Source organism: Amyelois transitella, chromosome 14 (assembly GCF_032362555.1).
Source record: "Amyelois transitella isolate CPQ chromosome 14, ilAmyTran1.1, whole genome shotgun sequence".
Classification (NCBI taxonomy): domain Eukaryota; kingdom Metazoa; phylum Arthropoda; class Insecta; order Lepidoptera; family Pyralidae; genus Amyelois; species Amyelois transitella.
The window spans coordinates 2923888-2948741 of record NC_083517.1 but is presented as its reverse complement, the minus strand read 5'-3'; the positions used below and the strand labels follow the sequence as shown (position 1 = coordinate 2948741).

At 34.4% G+C, this 24854-nt stretch overlaps 1 protein-coding gene across 2 annotated transcripts in view; it reads right to left on the bottom strand.

Annotated features, from left to right (window-relative positions):
* Positions 1 to 24854, bottom strand: part of LOC106130919 (uncharacterized) — a 37783-nt gene that overhangs the window by 5904 nt on the left and 7025 nt on the right. The window contains exons 1-2 of one of the 2 annotated variants that reach the window (XM_013329868.2): positions 17386 to 17461; positions 5721 to 5883 (exon numbers count right to left, since the gene is read on the bottom strand). In XM_013329868.2, the coding sequence (XP_013185322.1) occupies positions 5721 to 5883; positions 17386 to 17388 (166 nt within the window). In that variant the 5' untranslated portion in view covers positions 17389 to 17461. Of the gene's footprint in view, positions 1 to 5720; positions 5884 to 17385; positions 17462 to 24854 lie in introns of those variants that run through there. The other variant, XM_013329867.2, reaches the window with a different exon arrangement.

Here is a 24854-nt window from a genome sequence, read left to right as displayed (position 1 = left end):
GATACTATATTTTATAATAAATACTTATACAGATAAACATCCAAGACCCAGGCCAATCAGAAAAAGTTCTTTTCTCATCATGCTCTGGCTATTTATAATTGTACGTACACATTCAGGCAACTCCCTGCAAGGTTGCGGAGGTCCCTTCGTGTAAAGCTGACTTAACTTCTGAATTGTGGTCACAGGAGACCCACGGGCTCTTATACTTTACAATAAGCGTATAAAATTGTTTCTATTTTCTTTTATTATTTCTATACAATTAATTAATTTCGCAACTAAAGTTGCAATTAATTTGGATTTAATTACATGTGCCTAAAGGGCCGTCGCACATCACATTAAAGACTCCACTCAAAAAAATATCTTGACTTACTTACTATTCAAAAAATTTTTTTTCATTGGAAATATAAAATTAATTGATTAAAAAATAAAATTTAAAAAATTTATGAAATTTATAAAATAAATAAATTAATCAGATCGGGGACATCCTGGCGATAGGTCAGAGGGGTTAACCCGAGTTTTACACGTACGCGTAGAGCAAGTAAACGCGGCGAGCAACAAACGCTAGTTTGTATGGAGTTGCATTAGTGCCATCGTGTTACCACTAGATGGCGCTGATTAAATCACATACAAATTCGCGTTAATTTCATCGACGCGTTTGTTCGAGCAAAACTCGCACTAACCTCTCAGGTCAAGAATACTTTTAACCGACGAGCTTGCATGAAGAGAATTATTGATGTTGATAGAAGTATACAGAAATCGTGGCAATTGGAATAATATAGCGTCTGCCTACCCTTCTTGGTACCCCTTATTTAACGTATGTATGTATATAATTACAATACCCAAGTCAAAGTATCGTAGTCACGCGTCGGCTTTGACGTTGCGTTACAATCAGTGAGCGTTGCCCTTTATATTTCGAAATCGTAATCACGTGGCTATATGCCACTATAGTTAGCAAGGTGCCAAGTAATAATTACACAGATTAATAAAGAGACAAACTCTTATCAGGGAAATGAGCGTGTCTTAGCCCCAATTTAAGCTTATCTCATTATTCTAATTGAATTTGCAACACTTTACAACGTAATAGCTGTTTAGTTCAGTGCAAAAATAAATACTGGTCTTGTAAAGAAAAAAAAATAGTATGCTCGTATTGAGAATATTAATTTGATCAAGAGGAAGGCTAATGTTCAGGGTTCATTATTCTGGGCGATGGGTAAACTGAGTATCCATAGTCATCCAAAGCTTTCTTTGACTCTTTTTATTTTAGGGTTAATGTGAACATAGGTATGTATATGTGTGCCGTGTGGTTCCCGGCACCAATATAAAAAGAAAAGGACCACTCCTTCTCTTTGACATTAATGTCATAAAATGCGATTAATGGATAGACTTATAAATTTAGGATTCTTCTGTTAGGTGATGGGCTAGCAAGCTATCATCAAGCCAAAAACCTGAACATGGCCTATCAGTCTTTTCAAGACTATCGGCTCTGTCTACCCCGCAAGGGATATAGACGTGACTATGTATGTCTGTAATGTACGTTGTATACTGTGATAATAATGTAAACCAATCACAAGATACCGAATTGAAACGGTTCTCATTCATTTTATTTTAACTAGTTATCAGACAAAAATAAATCTTCATTTTTTGGCTCAAAAGTTGGCCTTTCTATTTAGATAAAATTATAATTTACAAGTTACTAAGATATTCAAATTTATACCCATACCTTTGCCGTGACCTTATGCATAATTTGTTGTCATTGACCGTGGTACCAATTTCATGCGATTTGATCATGAATTTGTGATCGTATAAATTATCATTATATGTGACCATTTTTCAATATTTATTGGCAACAGGCATTAAACCGGTAATTTATGTTGTTAACAATAATATCTGCCATTTAATTCTTATATGTTATACTAATATTTGTTGTTTAAATAATTTATTAAAAAAAATTCAACATTATGCCATACTTATTTATTATTATAGGGAAAAATCAAGGTATCACAAGAAATTGATATTATTTTCGAATGTTTTAATTTTACTTTCTATAGGTATACCTATAAGTGAACAACCAACTCAACAAGCGAATAATTTTAATACGCTTTATTTTAAAAATAAAACAATATTTATATGATCTGCCAGCTGCCTTACTTTTAAAAAGTCAATCAAAGAGAAGGCTTTCAAACTTAGAAAAATAAAAACTGTAGCGATATTAATATGCAACAATAACAACAAGCCAAGGTAACGTGCTCACTGTCCATACTTAAAACATTACATAAAGACATTACCATAATTGCTTTGAAATATTTTGATGTTGCAAGCAAAGGGCCATTTTGTAGGTTGCAGGGCCTCGGGCAAAAACGGTCACCTACAATCCATGATCATTTTATAAGCAATTAGACAATTTACTTCCCACCGTTTTGCGTGGCCGCGCCCTAAGGAATCCAAAGCTAATATTAATTTATACCTTGGCTCGAAAAAATATGACCTTATTGTTTGTCAATGATTGCTTACTTATATATTTCCATTATGTTTAGATCTTTCGTGTATGCTTTATATAAATATATAAAAATAAAATTGCGCCTCTTTTTTCTCTTTATGTATGTTTTTTTTCGCTATATGTAAGAGTTTAGCCGATTTTATACTCAGTTTTTTGCTTCAAAACTAAAGATAGCAGAATTTGTACATATTTTGATTGAATGTTACCTAACATGGTATAAAAAGGTTATTTTTTATTGGCTACCTACCTTCCTGACAGCTATTATTATTTACCAATATATATAAAGCTTATTATATATAATAATAATGTACAGCTTATTAATTTTTTTACTAATTCATGTACACAGAAAATATACAGGAATGGTAACTACAAAAAACAAAAGTACATAGCTTCTGCATATTTCTAGAGAAATCTCTTCCAGCAGACCCGAGATAAAGTTTATCAAGACAAATAAATTAAAATAAAATCCATCACACATACAAAGTGAATTCAAATATTGTCTTAGAGTGAAATCTCATATTTTTGGGCCACAATGAAAAACAAACAAATTAGGCCACGTCCAAATCCAAACAATGACAGTTTACTCTTTAAACTGACAGAGGTTGCGCAAACGCAATGATAACACGGCTGTGTGCATTAAATACGTCAAGATATGTATCAAAAGACCACGGTCAAACCATTTTTGACTATTATTGTGAAATATTGAGTAAACTGTGATTGAATACAGTCATGTAGATAAGGCACGTATCATGCGAATTAGTTACATACCTTTGAAATTAATTTTTAATTTCATGTTGTACTGTTGAGGTCAAGATTTTGGCGTAATATCATAATGTTATTAATTTCTTTTTATGAGAAGTTAAAATAAAAACTATAACTTACGTGTATAATAATTCTTCTTATATAGCAATCGTCACTTGACTATGTAAAAATAATTACATAAATATGAAAAACTTTAATGTCAAGTTTACAATCAACAAATGATATCACATACATACAATGCCCTATATTTATTTTTATTTAGTACGTCCTAAGCAAAATAATGACTTCTACGTATTTCCCATGCATAGAGACCTATATGAAGCGACCATGTCATTGTTAATGGATTACAGGGGTTATAAGATATAATAAAGTTCCTTAACCAAGTGTCAAATTATAACATTCGCTGTACATAAATTTCCACACACAAACTTCTGTTTCAATATAATTTTTATTGATATCAATTTTGCGTCTATTAATGTGTTGTTGCGTGGAAGTCATATTAATTAATTAATGTCTTATTAGATAAATGTACTTAGTACTACAGTCCCTACCCATTTGTCAAGTATTTCTCAATGACTTATAGTATTGTACTCTCATAAAACCGGTACCTTTCAACTCATGCCTTCATTCACGATGCTAAAGATTGTGGGCAACCTCGGAATGACTGATGAAGTGCCAATTTTGCTACCACGGGCCAAAATATGCGGCAGCGCAGCCTACTTGTCATTGACAAAAATTTCCGTATAATTAATTTATAGTAGCTAAATGATTTAGAATGACCAACCTGTTATTACAGGCTTAGGTTCTTACATTATTTATTGGCAGTCCGTCATAATTTGTCAAGTCATTTTATTAAATCGTACGTATTATGTAATATTTGAGAGTTTTATCTTTATTGAAATACACGCATTGATGTACTTGTAAACTTTAAAAATAATACCATAGTGATTGAACATATTTTTTTTTTTTTTATCTTTATTAGGATATATGAAAATGCAACCTCCGGGATCCAAAGTCGTTATCTGTATTACAGACTGAGACAACAGTAACGAGATCAGCTTGGCGTCAGTTCAGTAAATCAGTTTGCTCAGAATTATGGGAGAATTTTGACAGCAGACGCGTCAGTCACAGTAATCCACAACGGAAATTGATTTTGACATTCTGGACCATCAGGGTGCTATTCGGAACACAAAAATAGGATGGATAGATCCTCCTTTTGCATTTATTCAATTTTAGTAAGGTTTGTTATTTACAGTTATTTTAAAAAAATATTTTGTTTTTCCACTTTTCAAAATAAAATAAAAAATATAGACCTATAGTCAATTTTTTTCATTAAAAATAATAATATGAAGAATAATAAAATAAAAATAAATATTTTTTGCTCGGACTGTACTTAATTTTTATGCCATTATTAGATTATTCTAAATTATCTTAAACGTGTAGCTATAAAATTATTTCCGTACTTATATTTTTTTATTATTTTTTTTCCTACGAATACATTGTTTCGCAACTAAAGGCATTACCCTAATGTTATTTTATATTCCAATGAACTAAATTATAATTCATAAAAAAATATATAAAAACATGTTTCTCACGGTTTTAACATCATTTATTACCGCCTACGATAAATCATTTGGCAACTTGCGGATTAAAAACAATTACATCCGCTTTGGAGTTCTAAAATACATGCTGTCTAGACTAAGTATAAATCTATGAAATGAGATCTCATAAATCTGTTATATTATACATCAATCTTAGATACCTTGTGATCTATTTAACATGTCTAGTCGTTTTGTTACGCTTCACGACAACATCTGTAGGTAACTACAGTTGACGTTCCTTATAAGGAAATTAAAAATAAAACATCCATGTTGGATATTGACATGATAACAATCTATTTTTTTTAATTGTGTAAATGATTTTGGCTTTGCGATGAAAGGTTGTTAAACAGATACTGCAGAAGAAGAAGACTATTTATCATTTAGATTTTAATTAATTCCCGTGGAAATTTAAAACAATTTCACATAATATGAGAGCTCAATCCTACTATTTCCACATATTGCCGGAATACATTGCTTAACTTAGGTATATCATATAATACAACATATGATCACGTCTTTATGATTTACGTGGTAGACAGAGCCAACAATCTTGAAAAGACACGTGTAGCTCTATGGCTTATGATGGAATTGAGATTGAGTCCATCGCCTAAAAGAAGAATCCCAAGTTTATTAGCCAATCTCTTAGTCGCCTTTTACAACATCCATGAGAAAGAGATGGAGTGTTCCTAATCTTGGGTACCGGAAACCACACGACAATTAAAGAAAATATATTATAACCAAGTTCAAAATAGTACCCTGTTTTATGACCAACCGCGACCACGTGACCCTCTTCGAAGCCCGCAAGTCACAATTTGGTGCCGTAAACCTATTAGAGGAGTCCACTTCATAACCAAACTCACCTGTATTAGCCCTGGGGTCTCTAGCGGCGGCCGCAGATAGCGCTCCGAGGCCCGAAGCACCGAAGCCCGAAGCCCCAAAGTTGGTGCCGAAGTACCCATCAGATAAGTCCACGTCGTAACCGAACTGCGCCGAAGTCAGCGCTATACACGCGCACACCACTACCTGTAGGACAAAAGACATTACGATATAAGTAAATTTTGAATAATATACCTACATTTTTTATTTTATTAAGATACATTTCTGTAGTTTTTTTTTTATTTATTTTGACACAAACAGTCATAAGAAACAACAGTTTTATTGTTGTATTTTTAAATTAATATGCCTTTTTACGAGTCGATAATATATAAGTCGTTATTTTTTTCAGAAGTTTAATGTTTATAAATACTTAAATTATCTAAGTATGGAAATAATTATATATATGTATTTTTATTGATACTTATTGTTCGTTAGTTACCTCCTGGAAGATTATGGAAAATTATCAATTCATATCACCCAAGTTTAACTGCAATTATGCCGGTAACATCGTAGGTGTATCGATATTTTACAATTTAGTTCTTGTTTTCATTAGGAATGTGATTCCTGATTTGTTTTGAACTATAACCACTTATCACGTAAACTGCTGTATTAATGTGAAACTTATTCAAGCCCTGAGGTACAATAAATCTCTTTAATTAGCTTATCTAATGCCAACAATTACGAATCAAACAAGTTTGTTAAGACAAATTAATTTTAAAAACTGGTCGACTACTCGTAATTTAATCAGAAATGCATTATTCAGTGAACTTACTTGGGCAGTAATTAACACTTCAATTAATAATTACACACAGATACAATCACGTTACTTTACGAAGGGGTAGGCAGAGACTACCTTTTTTTTATTTTACTTGTGACGATCGAGAATGTGAGATTACGTAGGGAACTCTAAAGTGATCTTAATTCTACTCTATTGAAAACCATCCACTTTAAGCCCTAAGTACGAGTTAAATAAAAGAATAAAACATGCCAAATACATAATACTTCTTTCGCAGTTGAGTAACTATCAAATATATATTTAATTGAATACCGTTCATATCTTTTATCTATCGATCTGTTGTTTAACTTGCCCGCGACTGCTCAGTGGCTCAGCGGTCGGTCTTCCGCGACCTTGCAACACTTTCAAATCCGTTATGCCTAATACACATGGTACGTTTCTTAGGCAAGATTGTGTAAATTGCTTTTTCTTAATGTTAATTAAAAGAACAACGAATATATAATTTGTAACAGAATATGTTCGTCCGGCTGACAATAAAAGTTAACAGTTCCATAATATGTAATGTGATTAGAAAAAAAAAAACAATTGTCGTTATAATTTCAATCAATTTAGATTGCCAGTTTTCAAAACTTAATAAAATCAAAATGTATAAATTTCCTTTTTTTCTAAAAGAAATGTGAAAAAATATATTTTTGTGACTAACAAAAATTCAAAAATTTAAAAACTGTAAAAGTTTGTGCGCCATGAATGTTTTGAAATATTTCGGTCGTTTCATTTCCATTTTATTCCCAATCATATAACTGGTTCCAGACACAAGGTCTAAAAGTCCGGACATGGTTAGGCTTTTAAAATTAAACCCTCGTGCTGTCTGGGATTAAAAGTTTAGATTTTCCGCCATCGAGCGTCGACTGGCTATGACATACTCAAAATCACGCCTCTATCTAGGAGAGATACAAACATATAGTCACGTCTATATCCCTTGCGGGGTAAACAGAGCCAACAATCTTGAAAAGACTTAAAGGTCACATTCAGCTGTTTGGCTCTAAGATAGAATTGAGATTCAAATAGTGACTGGTTGCTAGCCCATCCCCTAAAATAGGAATCCCAAGTTTATAAGCCTACACATTAGTCGCCTAATAGTAACTAGTAGTCAATAAATCTTATAAACTACCACTCGCTATAGATCACTTGTATAACGCGGAAACATACATTACGTAACACACACGGTGCACACGATCGCGAACTGGTTTCGAGCCCAGGTGAACTTGCAGGCTGACCTCAAGTAAGGTCTGTATGTGAACTTTGTACGACCACGTGTATATTTCAATTGCATCATGCAATGCGATTTTGTGCGGGGCGTGAAGGACGCTCGGAATTTGTTAGTTACCAGATCTTTGATTATATGAATGGTTTAAAAAAATTCTATTTTTTTATTTTTTTTTGAGAATATTTGCTTACTACTTGTGTTCAGTAGAAGAGGCTTTATATTTAAAATTGCCTTTACGAGTATCTGTGGAATAACTAGTAAGGTCAATCGATCGTTGCGTTTCTCATCTAAACTTTAAAAACATTTTTTATCATAAAAAAATTGTATAACACTATATAAACGAATAGATATTTTAACAAGTTAGATCATTTAGTTCCAAGAGTTTAACCCATTTTGAGATACAAAACTGTAAAACATAACAGTTTTCCTATAAAAAAATGCAATAGCGAAAACAGACTTAGATAAATATAGCTACAAACTGACATAATTCTTAAATGAAACTTGCCATTTACATATTTAAGTAACGTAACCTAATCGAAAGTGGGTTAAGCGATTTTCAGTTAATGATTGAAATGAGGCAGATACGAAATGTAGGTGAAGGCTTCCTCAATACATTATCAGTTACATGCAAAAACACACCTTATGTACGCACATTCTGACAAATTGAAATGCAAAAAACAGCAATTAAAATGTCACATTGACCATTTAAAGGACTTAATTTTCTATTACAAAACGGCAAAGTGAATTGGAAAGCTAAAATTATTGAACAATTTAATAACAGGGTATTAAACACTGTACGCTATTCGAAGCCTATAAATAAATGAGAGTGGCACTTCCGTTTCCGTATTCTGTCGTGTTTCCGGCATGATTTACCGATATTTACCCCCTCCTTTCCCACCGCCACAGGCAGGCCACGTATTAGGTTGTGCGTGGCTCTTGCCTCATTGGCGTCTGTTTCCCCGTCCAAGACGGTTGTATTCTTTGTAAGTCAAAGAAATAATTTTCAGATATTTTTTCGTACAGATACGTAGTCGTAAAAAAAAAAAAAAAAAAAAAAGACAATTTCATAATTACTGGAATTTTGGTAAGATACCTACCAAATTTTTATTATTAATGTTTGCTTGAGCTGCTGCTTCGTTCAGGTAATTTATATTTTCTTACTAAGTTTTATGTAAGAAGACTACAAAAGGTATTTGTAAGCAGGTACTTTTTTACCCTCTGGCAAAAGGGTAGAATAATATTTTTCCTGCGGCTACCTTTTATTACTATTTGATGCTTTTACGATAATACGATTTTTTAATACTACCGGCTATCGATTAACATTTTTATTGTGAATTGTAGATTTAACATGAATAATGCTAATAGTAAAGACGATGGTGAGAACGATAACCGAAAAAGTGATAGTTCCAGCAATAGTTCATCAAGCAGTGATTCGGATTCATCATCCAAGAGACGGAATCGTAAGAAGTATAAAAAAGACAGGAGATCAACCAGGCTGCTTAAAAAGCTATCAAAAGAAGTAAGTGAATTACGTAATCAAGTTTTCCATCAACAATGTCAATCTACCCCAAATTATGTTGCTTTAGAGAACGATAATTTTATTGAAGCTAATATTAGTGGTGATTTATTCAGTCCAGCGATAAATATTACGTCTCCCGGTGCGGTGTCTCCTATTAAGGTTACAAATGAACAAAGTTTTAGCATTTGTCTAGACACTAGTCTTAAAGAACCAACTATTGCAAAAGCTTCCGCTGAATATATCACCGCAATAAATAGTCTTCAACGTTTTGGTGACTCTACTTGGAGTGACGTCCGTTACTCTGAGGTTCAGAAAACTTATAGTCACTCCCCGGGATTTATTGAATTAGAAGTAAATGATGAAATTAAATCATTTGACACGGCTAAAAGTTATTCCTTCATTGAAAAAAGTTATGCTACCCTAACATATGCATTACTAAAACAAAAAGAAACTCTGGAATGTGGCATACGAGATTTTCTTAAGTGGTCCCAGGAATCGGAAATGATAACTTATTTAGACATAAAGAACAAGATGGAAGATATTTTCTTGAAAGGTGATTTTCACAAGGTGTCTTCAGACGCTATGCAGTTAGTATGTGGACATAGAGCTGACACGATCCAACAAAGGCGCGACTCCATTTTAAAGTACGTTAAAGATCCCTTAGTTAAAACAGCTCTGAGGAAGATTCCACCATCTTGTTCCCATTTATTTGAAGAGCAGACGTTTACATCAGTGTTGGACAAATATGGCGGTGTAAGGAAAATTTTCTGGACGAAGCCGAAAGCCAACAAACCTTCTGTGCAAGCAGGTCCACATAATATATGTCGTCATCCCGCACAGGGGTCTAGAAACAAGCCTGCGCAAGGCCATAATACAAAATATCGCCCACCTGCGCAAGGGGGTAGTTATAGAAAATATTCATCTGCCCAAGATGAACATTATGAATACCGTTCTGCGCAAGAACGCGATCATCAGGGCATGTCAAATGCTTCGCAGTCATTTCGTGGCCGCTCGGGACGTGCTGAAAAAACAAATGACAGACGAACGTCAAAACGAGCCGCATCACCTGCATGGAGAGGAAAATCCCGTGACAAACGGAGGCGATCCTGACTTCAGGAATTTTCAAGCCGGCCAACTCCAGTATTACTGCCAACAATGGCGGGACATGAATGCACCGTCATACATTCTAAAAATAATTCAGGGATATCTCATTCCCTTCGTAAGGAAACCTCCTCTTATAGTTCCTGAACAGGGCACTGCATTACAAATCCCCTATTCTCCGGAAATGTCAAAGGTAATACAAAACTTAAAACACCAGGGAGTACTGGAGATAGCTGTTCGAAGTCCAAGTTTTTTATCAACCCTATTTCTTGTACCCAAAAGCGACGGTTCTTCTCGACCAATATTCAATCTAAAAAGGCTCAACCAGTATGTTCACATGCAACATTTTCGACTGATAAACATTCACAGCGTACCCGACTTCTTGCAAAACGAGGACTGGTTAGTGAAAATAGATTTAAGTCAAGCCTACTTTCACGTGCCCGTAGCAGAGAGACATCGTTGCTTCCTAAGGTTGCTTTTCAAATGAGAATTGCTACAAATGACGTGTCTACCATTTGGATTAAGTTCGGCACCGAAGGTGTTTGCGACTATAACAAATTGGATTGCTCAGATCCTTCGAGAAAAGGGCATCAGGCTTCTAGTATATTTAGACGATTATCTTTTAGCACATCGGGATCGGAACATTCTGGAAGATCAAGCTTTGACAGTCATCAAAATGTTAGAGCGACTAGGTTGGAAAGTAAATATGGAAAAATCAATTGTTACGCCTCAACGGCAAATAGAATACTTGGGAATTTTATGGGATCCCTTGGGAAACCAAAAAGCCCTTCCAGACAAAAAAATACAGAAAATCGTTTCAGTAGTGAAAACATTGCTTGGAGCCAAGAAAATCGGATTGAAACAGTTACAAAGCCTTATAGATATGCTAAATTTTGCCAGCTTCGTAGTTCCAAGGGGTCGACTACATTATCGGCACCTTCAACTTCTGTTAAATTCCGTTGTATCAAAGAAAGGCAAGTCATTTTTCCAAATCACCTGGGAGGCGAAAAACGAGTTGGCGTGGTGGCTAGAAAACTGTCACACGAAGTCATTGCTGAGAGTACCCGCACCTACTCATTTTCTGACTACCGACGCTTCCGACATAGCGTGGGGTGCGAAACTGAACAACAAAGAGTTGACCGGAAATTGGACTACATCCGAAAAAATGCTGCACAGCAATCAAAAAGAACTGTTGACTATATTGAAAGTACTACAACAAGGGCATCGATTACAGCTGGCAAATACCTCTCTTCTTATTCAAAGCGACAATCGCACTGTGGTAGCCTACTTACGGAACGAAGGAGGAACTCGATCGATGCCACTTCTAGATCTGACTTTTCAGATATTCTCACTGTTAGATTCTTACCAGGCTCATCTAAGAATCTACCATCTACCGGGAATGTACAATTCCGAAGCAGATCACCTTTCCAGGCAGCGCCGCCCTCCTCAGTGGCATCTCTTGCCAATAGCGACTCAAGTGGTATTCGAAAAATGGGGAATACCTTCAATAGATTTATTTGCATCCCAGATAGCCCACGTAGTTCCGGATTATGTATCAATGAAAAGAGCAGTAGCACCACCACATACAATTTCGGAACTGCACGAGGTCCTTATCGATGCGACTACCAACCGGCCACCACCGAACATCAAATCGATAATTCTAGAAGTTTGGAAATGTGGGGGTGGGCCAGTGACCTAACTGATTGGACCGAAGAACAAAAACATATGCTAAAATCTGGATGGCGACAATCAACTTTAAAAACTTACAAGTCTGCATGGATGCGATGGGTTCGTTGGGCAGAGCAAAATCATGTTAACCGTAATGATCCACAAGGATCAGACTTAGCACGCTACTTGATTGATTTATCTCAAAAAGAGGGTCTGTCTTATAAAACTATACTCTTGCATAAGTCCGTAGTAGCTACACTCAGTAATACTAATTCATCATGTTTGAGTTCTCATATATTAGTCAAACACGCTTTGAAGGCAATTTCTTTAAAATCACCAATTCCAGAAAAACCACCTATATGGGATGTTTCCCATTTATTAAACTATTTGTCTAACTGTCAAAAAGAAAACAGTAGTTTGTTCAGAATATCCCAGCTAACTGCTATTTTATTATTGCTTTGTTCTGGAAGGCGTGTACATGATTTGACCCTGCTCGATGTCACACCCCAGCACATGATTATAAAAGAAAACTGCATAATCCTTTGGCCGCGCTTTGGGTCAAAAACTGATTCCTGTGATTATAGACAGTCTGGCTGGAAAATTATTGCAAATGAAAATTGTCAGTTATTAGACCCTGTTTATTGGATAAAACAATTAGTAAATGCGTCCCAATCAAGGAGACTAGAATGTAGTCAAAGATTACGCAATGCTCTATTCTTAACAGTAAGAGGTGACCCTAAACCTGCCTCTCGCACCGTGATCGGAGGCTGGGTAAAAGCCTTACTCAATGAAGCTGGTATTAAAGCTACTCCTGGTAGCGTCCGAGCAGCAGTAGCTTCTAAGAATTGGGTGGATAACTTTCCTTTAGATTCAATTCTAGCTCAAGGAAATTGGCGGTCAGCAGAAACTTTTCGCCAATTTTATCGTCGTGAGATTATGCAAAACAATCTATATAATGAAAATAGAAATAATATTAGCGTTTTATTTAATCCAGTCTAGCAGCACTTGCTAATTAAAATGAATGAATATGAAAGTTAACATGTTTTAATTTACACTACGCATACGTAGTAATATTGTTTTAGTTTTGTTTGAGAAAATAGAACTTTGAATGATTATACTTAAGTCAAGACTTATACATATATACCTATATAAAATAAATGATATTTTTTGCAATTATTTACTTTAACTTCCCCTCTATCATACAGCCTATCTTCTCAGAAATAGCATTTCCAGTGTGTTCTCGTCAATAACAACGACATCACATTGGCGCTTTCCACCGCCAGGCGATAACAAACACGTCTCTCATTTATTTATAGGCTTCGAATAGCGTACAGTGTTTAATATGAGCGTTTTACCTTACAATAAAACGCTTATTAAATACTTACCTATTCGAAGCCTATACAATAATACCTGCCTGGCTCATAAACGAGACACAATGAGGCAAGAGCCACGCACAACCTAATACGTGGCCTGCCTGTGGCGGTGGGAAAGGAGGGGGTAAATATCGGTAAATCATGCCGGAAACACGACAGAATACGGAAACGGAAGTGCCACTCTCATTTATTTATAGGCTTCGAATAGGTAAGTATTTAATAAGCGTTTTATTGTAAGGTAAAACGCTCATATTTTCAATAACTCGTTATATTGAGTTATTACCTTTCGAAACGGCGGTGTTTTGGTTAGGTGTCACTGCGCAACTAAGGGCCAGTTCCCTTGTAGTAGGTTCGTATTAATTGCTAATAGTAATTTGTATTCTTGGATTTTGCAACTTGTAAACAAATATGATTGGCTGGAATCCGAAAGGCAAGTCTAATAATCTATTCTGGTGTATAGCAAGTTACACGGAAACAATATTTATTTAAGGGATGATAGGTAATCTATACGTACTCGTATATAACATAAATAACGCAACAGTACATACATATGTATATGTATATAATAATATCTCATCATCAGTGGCATGTCATCTATCGCTGTCCCGTTCTACGTAATAAGAAAAAGCGAAACAGCTATTATATTAGCAGGTTTTCTGAGAAAGATTTACATCTACATATATTGCCAGCCGTGCAAAGCCGAGCCCGGGGCGGCCAGAAACCATTTTTATCGGCCAAGCATTTAATGAATCGTATCCTCCTGCATATCATCTTTTAAGTTAAAAAGCACCAATTTCAAAAGTTACCAAACATAATCGTGTCCATTGCAACGTGGGTTGTGGTGGTGCAACCATTGCAACCAGCCCATAAATTAGAAGCTAAATCCTGCAATCTAGATCTCAAATGTTTCAGCTTCATCGGTAACCGTTTGTTTAAATACGCCTTATAAATATATATTTGACATTATGAGGCATTTTGTTATAAATTGTACTTAATCAACGATAAATAGAGGCGGTATAAATTGAAGAGAATTTTGTCAAAATAGCTTTGGTTTCGCTGCAAATATTGTGAAGCTCAGGCGGGAGTCGCTTCGTGTAAAAACTTGACTTGCCCAATATAGGATCATTGTCAAAAAACGCACCCCGGGGTCCTCTCCAGAGAGGTAAGGAGGTAAAGATGTAACCCCTATGAGGAAGAGAGTTAATGACAAGGGTTATTGGAACATAAGAAAAAAAAACAATGAACGTGGCCTTTCAGTCTTTGTGAGACTGTTGGCTCTACCCCGTAAAGGATAAAGACGTGATTACATGTATGTATGGAAGAAGAATATCTGATGCAAATGAAATATAAAATTACTAAACTGTTTTGTCCATTGTAAATAAATATGTGTGCCGTGTGAACCACTTCGTAAAAGGCGACTAAAAAATAGGCTTATAAACTTGGGATCCCTGTTGTAGGCGATGGGCCATAAACCTATCAATTTCAATCTCAATTCCATCATAAATTCATACAGCTGAACGTGGCCTTTCAGTATTTTCGTGACCGTTAGCTCTGCCTACCCCGCAAGGGATATAAACGTAACTCTGGAAATAAATATAAAGACTAAAGCTTACGATAAGCCCATATACCCAACATGTCAGTTACTGAAAGTAAGCTTAACAATGTCACATCACAGACATTACAGGAGTTATGTCACGAGAGATAATATTTTAACAAGTTTAGCAATAAACCCTTAACTATGCCATTGAGAAATATCTAGGAAGCAGACGGAATTTAACGCACAAAATTAAATTATCCTAGATCGTGTAGATTGCAGCTTTATGCATTTCGATTAATTTCAAAGTTACTTCTAGGTTTATTATTATCATTTAAAAATGCAGCATTTCTTTACTTTTAATTTTTAAACGAGTCATCGTTTATTTTTTTAAACAAAATCATGACTATCTTAAAAACCACTAAACTAAACAAATTAAAATTTCTATTTACTAATCCACATACCTATAATGTTTTATTATGATCAGACCAGCAGTTCAAGAGTTATCGCGTTACAAACATAAAAAATTGCCTTAATTTGATTGGTAGACGCTTCTAGTAAGCAAAGTACCTACTACACACACGCGTAACTCGTCTTTATTTTTGCATGTTAACATTAAAATCAATCTTGATCAAATTAAGGACGTCCTGGCAAAGGGTCAGATCAATAGTACCTGAAGCCGCCGAGCTTGCATGAAGAGAGTTATGAATGTGAAGCGAAAGAAGTATGCAGAGATCGTGTCGTCTACAGGAAGAGATTTCTATTGAAATAAGTAGCACTTTTGTACTACAAATACGGTATTAAATGCTCCTGTACATAATTTTGTGTACATAAATAAATAAATGTAGCCTCTGTCTAACCCCTCCGGGTAAAAGGCGTGATTTCATTTACGTATGAAAATCAATAAACAAATGCAGGAATTATAACAGAAGTAAGTCGATTAGTATAATTACCATCGTACTAAAATTAAAAAAAAAATATAATAAAATCATCAAGCAGAATATCGAATAACTATATTTCGGTTTTCTCCGTAACTTACAACACATACAATTACCTCAATCTTTCTATGGTTAATTATAATAACACACGAAGTGCTATACTATACATTCGTTTGTAGGCTAATGGAGTAATCGATAACATCAATTAGTAATCGATATGTTACAAACGATCCATCTGTGAAACTGATGTGAACGCTTAATTACTGCTAATTCACCTTGTCTATTCAATCAAGTAATACATGTCTATGTGTCCATTCATTTATTCATATTATCACGTCTATATCCCATGCGGGGTAGACAGAGCTAGCAGCCTTGAATGACTGACAGGACACGTTCAGATGTGCCTTACATCTGAACGTGTCCTGTCAGTCATTCAAGGCTTAATGACAGAATTGACATTTAAATAGTGACAGGTTGCTAGCCCATCGCCTATAAGAAGAATGCAAAGTTTATATGCTTATCCCTTTTACGATATCCATGGGAAAGACATCTCTTTAAAGGGAATATATTGTTATGATAAATTATTGATTCAACATATCGTGATTGTCATTTAAAAATTAACCGATAGTAGTTTACCACAAACTTTAACAAAGGTTACAAATCGCCAATTGTTATAAGTGTTCCTAGACAGGCATTAGTAATTCGCTTTAAATTGGCAAATGACTTGTTGTGCAGATCGATATAGTTATTACGTGTTACGGTCTCTGCAATTTGCCAAGATCAAATAATTTCCCGAACTATGTACGTATTTTATGCTACATTCAGAAATAATTTTTACAAGCATACATTATCATAACTTATCAAATTTTTGTTTAAGCATTAAACTCTGTTTTTGTTTTGATTTAATAACAAGAGTAACTTAATAAACATCTTGTTACATGTCTAGAACCGTCCGTTAGAGACTACAAAATACTTCAGAAATGTTTCCTATATCTTAGTAGAGACTCTAATGCATTCCTAATGCGTCAAATATGTTGTGTCGTCCTAGTATCTATGTCTGTTTGTCTATGTCACGTACTCTGTCGTAACACCCAGTAACCCTCGACGAAGATTGCGAATCACGTAAACAATTTGTGACGAGCAATTAAGAAACAAAACCTTGTATGCGCATGCGTTCCTACATTAATTCAGTTAATAGCAGCGGTTAATAAAGATCAAAATAATTCGGTACCACTGAATACATTTAGGTGATAATGACCCAGGTTCTTCTTATTATTATTGTAACATGGAGTTAAGTCTTAGTAGAAGCATTTTCACTGATTTTCTCTGAACTTTGACACAATATGAAATCTCTTTGCAATGAACGATCCCATCCATGATTCTATCAACACAAGTCTCTAATTTACTTCGATGCTAATTCAATTGTGTAGTTTGTCCCGTATACCTTCCTAACCTGTCGGATATCGTCGCGAGGAGTACACTGCTCCCGCGTTTGCTTACTTTGACAACGCACCATTTCTTGACTCCCCACAAACTGACGACACACATCACATTGATAGTTTATGGTCAAGTTATAGGCTTACTTCTTTTTTTAAACCCTCAACAAAATGACATCAGGCCGAAACGTCACGTACACACGAACTCGCATGAATGAAAATTTCCCATTACATGACGTCACCATTATGAATGAATGTGACAATGACAAGGCCTTTCAAAATGCACAGATCACGCGCATGCGTGCCACGAAACCGAATGCAAGTTGCAACACAGTGACGCAAGTGGACCGCGGCTATTGTACTAGAATCTCGCTCGCCTTAGACTGTTTTAGCATAGTATTACTAACAGGGCGCTGCGTAGTAACAGATACTTTGATACTTTGTTATTTTATCACGGTGATTTGGTTTGATGGGTAGTTAAGGTTTAAGGATTGATTGTCCGGCCTGCGTAAGCGGAGTGGCTATTTACCGCCAGTTCTGGGTTTGATTCTCACTATTTTAGCATACTTCGTTATTACCGATTTTAAACTTTCGAGTTGCATTACATTATTTGTTAATAATACAAGTATTTAACGCGCACGTAACGTGCCTTTATTTTAAATCGGACGTTTCGAATCATGTTCCGATGATCCGAGATCATGAGCTGCCTCCGCGCAGATTTTATGAGTCAATCACCAAACCTGAGACTCTTCGTTTAGGCGATGGGCTAGGCAACTTGTCACTTACTCAAAAATCTTTTATTCATCTTAGTTCCATCAAGTTGAAATTCTTCTTCGAGTCTCAAAATAGGCTCAGTCGATCCCATAATTAATGAAGACGTGACATAATGTGAATGAGTACTGACATCGGAATATTATACAGAATCCTTTGGTTATGATGTTGTGAGAAAAAAATAACATATTAAAGTATAAAAATACATATTTTTGGCATGTCATACGTAAGTTGTTCACGTGCTGTGCACAGATTTTACGGCCAGCAGTTTTGACAGTCGGCTGCCTGCTTAACATCTAACTGCCTTGGAATTTTTATTTTATAGTTAAGAATTTTGTCTATAAATCATGGAAAGTAACTTAAGAAGTATTTATTTTACTTTACTCAAAAGCAAAGATTAAAGACGAACCACATTTTTAATTTCTTTGCTTTTCGCTCTTTTAGATACATACATACATACATATTGTCACTTGTCAATAGTCTCGAAAAGACTGAAAGGCCACGTAAAAGCTGAAAAAAACCATACAATTTAGTTACGTGCTAAAGCTGTATAGTTTCATGATGAAATTGAGGTTCAAATAGTGACAGGTTGCTAGCTCATCGTCTACAAGAGGAATCGCAACTTTATAAGCCTAACCTTTAGTCGCATTTTACGACATCCATGGGAAAGATAGCTCTTTTAGATAATTAATTAATGTATTAAGTTTAGACATGAAGTCAAATTATTAAGGCCAGTATTTATAATCAATACTTTAAATTCACTTTCGATCAAAGCACATAATATACGGTTAAGTAATTTTCAAAAATTACATGTAGTACATTCAAAAAAATAATTACTATTTGATACAACAATTATTTTGTATTTGTCTATTACAAAACTAATTGTTCAGTAACGAAGCCATTATGAATATAATTATCGAATGATGAAATTTTCATTTGCTCTAGCAAAGCTTTTGTTGACCCACTTGTACATAAAACATTAATATAACTACAACTATTTATATAGGTAATTGGAACGAATACGTAATTGTAGCATTAACTTTGTAAATAGGCACCCTAGACATTGCAAAACAGCACGACATATAATATCTTGTGTATTTAAATACGAAGTATTGTATAGAGATCTTAAGAAAACTATAGTTAAATGCGTTTGAAGACTGATAATTTAGTCAATTTTACCAAATCCTACTAATATTATAAATGCGAAAGTTTGTGAGTATGTCAGTATGTCAGTATGGATGTTTGTTACTATTTCACGCAAAAACTACTGAACCGATTACGATGAAATGTTATGTAGTTAGCTGAAGACCCAGAATAACATATCGGCTACTTTTTATCCCTGAGTTCCCTCGGGATTGATAGGGTTTCCATGCGGACGAAGTCGCGGGCGGCTTCTAGTGATTAAATAAACTTTGCTTTGGCTATTTTACAGCACGTTTCCTATGAATTTGTCCTTTAATATGTTTTTCCAATAATCTACCTATATTACTAGCTAAAGCTGGTATACTATATTACTGCACAGTTTCATGAAAATCTATTATGTAATTTTTGCGTCAAAGAAAAAAAAATACACACGCACTAAACATCCTTACAAAAGTTCTCATTTATAATATAATTCCAGTGACTTTATGAACTCTAGAGGTCAGAAATAGCATCATAGTCCTTTTGGCGTAAGTCTGACCTGCAGAAAAACCTAACCCAGCCTGGATAATGGTTATTCATCCAGTTTCCTGGATGTGCTGGTTTCTTCACGATCATTTCACTCACCATGAACCATACAAATCAGACTAATTAAACGTAACTAAGAAAGTTATTGGTACGACGTAGGAAGATTTGAAACTGTGAACCTTTGAACGATACCTACGACCTTAACCACTCGACCACTGACGCGCTTTCAGAATTCTATTCAGTAAGTTTATGTTTTAACTTTTAAATTCAAGTAATTTTAGTCCATTAGTTAAACGATTTATCGCAGCTGATAAACCAAAGATAAATGCTCAAGCATCATAACTTCTGATCTTGTTTCACACATCAACGGGCGATATGATCTAATCATAGACAAGGCCTCATTTTGCCAATAACCATAAATTATAGACCAGTGACCATAATCTCGTTAATGTAATCTAGATTTGCTTAATATTTTTTTATTGATGAATACAATAAAAATATTGAGTGTCTCACAAATTGTTAACACCGAATAATTTACAATTATAGAATTAGGAATAAAATTAACACATTTCCGTGTGGTTCGTAAAAGGCGACTAAGGGATAGGCTTACAAACTTGGGATTCTTTTTTAGGCGATGGGCTAGCAACCTGTCACTATTTGAATCTCAATTCTATCATTAAGCCAAATAGCTGAACGTGGCCATTCAGTCCTTTCAAGACTATTGGCTCTGTCTTCCCCGCAAGGGATATAGACGTGAACATATGTATGTATGTATGTATTAACTCATAGAGATGGTAAATTCTGATAAATGTGCCATCGTCGCGTTGTCGCAATCGCAACCGCCTAGTCATTGTGAGATATCAAGTTTTACTTCATACGGGGTAGGCAGAGCTTAAAGACCACAATTCGCCGAATATACTATATCTAATATATATATAATACTATGTAAGTACTGTGTTACGGGTATACTATGTATAATAATGGTATTACTGTTCAAAGATAGTGACAGATAGTCTTTCTGAGAGAAATCTAGACCCTTCGCAAAATCCCAAGATAAAAAGCATGTTTATTAAAATAGTAAATTAAAGATTTCAATACACTAAGATACATCAAGGGTCAATCCGCAATATTATCTAATCGTCGGCATATCGCGTGATTTTCTTAGCATCGGATATCCTCATAGATTATACGTTTAGGTACATACGATTCATTTACACGGCAATTTATAGAACCTTCATGTACGGATGTGCGTTAAAAACAAAATTGGTGCAGTTATATTTATTTACACAAGCCATGTCTATCATCACTTGTAAGGGATAAATCGTACATGAATCCCTATTTCTACCTACTATCACAGTATACAAGTACTATCCAGTAATAAACTTTATAAATATAAATGCTTAATAATAAAAACTATAGATTAGACTATAGATCAGAATAATCGATACAAATTTCAACTTTGAACTGGACAACATATAAAAGTTCTCTTATATTTGCGCGCGTATCCATCCATTCTGTATGAAATGAACTTTATGTATTTGTTAGTAAAGTAGTTTTTTCTAAGTTCAAACTATGCTATAACATTTGCATGCTAAGTTTGCAAGTCTCAAATCTTTAATTAGTAAGGACTACAAATAGTACCTTCATAGGTTAATAAGCACGGTGCTAACAACCAATTATTTTCTTCAACTCCCAACCTTCAAAATAATGATGATATCCACAGTCCGTCAAATTAAGCTTATAGTTGTCACCTACATTCTGAAGGTAGTCAAATTATTGTCATTATGGGTTTAATGGACACGCAAAATACACGTGAGGACCTCACGCGATTTAGACAAAGGACTTTAATGATGTGTTATAAAACCATGTACCCAGGTCATGGTTATACAGGGTATAGTATTAAACGGCGACTAAGGGATAGGCTTACAAACTTGGGATTTTTTCAGGCGATGCGCTAGCAACCTGTCACTATTTGAATCTCAATTCTATCATTAAGCCAAAAAGCTGAACGTGGCCTTTCAGTCTTTTCAAGACTGTTGGCTCTGTCTACCCCTCAAGGGACATAGACGTGACCATATGTATGTATCTTTTATCTATATGCTTATACCATCACAAAGAACAACTTTTGCTATAGGGCCATCATAAAAATTGCGATAAAAATCAGCTGTTCCATACATTTGCCACGGTACGGCCACATTCAGTATGTCTTAATGATGGAATTGATATTCAAATGAGTGACAGGTTGCTAGCCCATCGCCTACTAGACGAATACATACATAAAATCACGCCTCTTTCCCGGAGGGGTAGGCAGAGACTACATCTTTTCACTTGCCACGATCTCTCCATACTTCCTTCGCTTCATCCAAATACATAACTCTCTTCAAGCAAGCTCGGCGGTTTTGGGTACTCTTGAGCTGACCCTTTGCCAGGACGTTCTTAATTTGTTCAAGTGACGTTCGTCCAGACCTTCCCACAAGACGAATCCCAACATTATAAGCCTTTCCCTTCATTGACGTGGAGTGGAAACTATAAAACGATAACATATTGCGATTTTTACATATTACATGCATTATTGTGCATGCACACTATCAACATTTTACTAATTATTACTACGGCAAATGAAGGTTACATTCTTGACCTAAAATGTTATAATGGTTAACGGTGACTTGGAGCCTCCATCCAACCATGGTAAGACTTGTAGTGTTGTCACAAAAAGTAGCTTTTGTCTTCACATCCCTCATGAAATTCGTCCTTAAAATATTATAAGAGATACTATACTCGCGGAAAAGTACTTTTTCCATATAAAAATTACCCAATGTGATACCCAGATGCCGAGTGGTTACTTTAGAGTATAGGACCACTCCATTTCTTTCCCATAGATGTCCTAAAAGGCGACTAAGGGAAATTCTAAGCTTCTAAGGTTAATAAACTTTGTGTTCTTCTTTTAGGCGATGGGTTAACAACCTGCTTATATTTTAATCTCAATTCCAGCTTAAAGCCATGCAGCTGAAAGTGGCCTTTTAACCTTTGCGAGACTGGTCGCTCTGTCTACCTCATAAGAGATAAATCCGTGATTATATGCTAAAGTATAATGATATAAGAGTTTCAACGTTTTACCTACAACAGTTTGTGGGTGTTACTTGAATTTAGACAAACAGAAATTTTATTTAGATATGTTTTATCACATTTGTATTCTATATCGAGCTAAGTAACATCTATTATGTGAATTTTAATCAAAATTTTATCATTTTCATAACACCTATCATCATCACCTGCTCAATCAAGTCATTTTTGCTCTGTCCATATACATATTTGAAATATTTTCTTTATTGAATCATAAATCTTCTCTTCTAAAGCCTTTACCATACTGTGACATGATTACGTCTGTATGTCGTTTTCGGCACCTTTACTTTTTACCTTATCAAAAAATTTGTAAATACAATTGATATAATCGCTCAATATTTCCTTTAGGCTATAAACATCATTGGTAATGATATATTATTATGATTATTTTGATCGGAGCAGTTAGCGGTATGTCAGCTATATCTCACAATGGTTTAGTTCTGATATCGAAAGTAGGTACATTCAACACAAGGTCAGTTTTGGACAGGACCGACAATAGAAGCTGTTTTCTTTAGTATTTATTAAAGGAGTATATTTAGATTTATCTTTTGTTATTTGCAATTGAAAATTAAACTGTTCTTTGTGCACACAAAACGGTAATTTTCTAGACTCAATTCGATTTAAAAGTAAAATAATTGGTACTGTGTTGAGAAATCTCTGTTTAAATCGAGAATATTTTTTCAGTGGTTATGACTAAATCCTCTGCTTTATATGTGTGTGTTACGATGATGCTACAAATAAAAATATTAAAAGAAGTGGAGAAAAGAGTAAACCACTAAAAGTAAAGATAAATGTTGATTTGATACAATATAAAGTAATTACATATTAACACGAAATAAATAAGGATATTGTCAAATGATATTTACAGTTTCTGAATTCATGATAAAATTGAGATATCTTTTCTAATTTAAAGTAAAATAAAATCACCTGCCCTCTTTGGGGATATAACCAGAATTACTAAAAAAAAATTGTTCCTATATCTTAATCCTACAAATATTATTTCTATGCAAGTAATTCGTGAGACGTCACGCAGCGCTGGGCACGTGCCCGGATTTGCCCGCGTCCGCCAACTAATTTATATTGGAAAATTCCATCAGGTTCAACAATCGCAGCTTTAATTGTTATTAGTAGTTCAAGACATTGTATGCTTAATTTCGGTTTCCTTAAGTTTTGCGCCCGGACTAATATTTTTTTGTAGATCTTTTTTGGGTAATTTAAGTCTTAAACTTTTTTTTAAGACTTAAATTACGAAAAAAAAGATATGTCAGATGATTAATTACTCTTGACATATTAACATATTTTAATATTATTATTTTTTTTGTTTTTATATTTCAAGCGTATGTACTTATAAAAAATCCGAAGCTCTTGATTTATTTTTTCTAGTACCAATCAAATCATTTTATTTTAATGATGGTTCTATAGATTTTATACAGATTATTTTATAAGTCAACCTAGTGGAAAATAAAAGACGAACTTAAACAAATATTATTCTAAACGACATTTAGTGGCAGTACAATATATACATATAAATAAGAAACACTTCAAACATAACCGTTAAAAAATTAAAAACTGAACAACAAGTCTTACAAAGATGATATATTAGATATAAATGATGCTGTGTATATTAAACCTTCATAATGTATAATTTGGCAGTGATTAATTATACTTGGTTAGTTACAGTAGTATTCTAGTTACTGGCTCAGAATTTCCTAATTTGTATTTCAAATGTTAGGCAAATTAGATTAATTGGCTGTCAACACAAACAAATATTTCATAATTACGTGTTAGATTAAATAGTTTAGTGATATTTTAGAGAACGAAGAAAGAAATCTAAGGAAAGAACACTTAGTTTTAAAATACTTTCTATTTAATTTGTTCACTTAAGCATGATTTCTTTACTTGAAAAAATAATGCTCTAGAAAAAATCATGTAACAATTACAATATTTTGTAAATATGTAACAATAATTAACTTTTGAAATATTA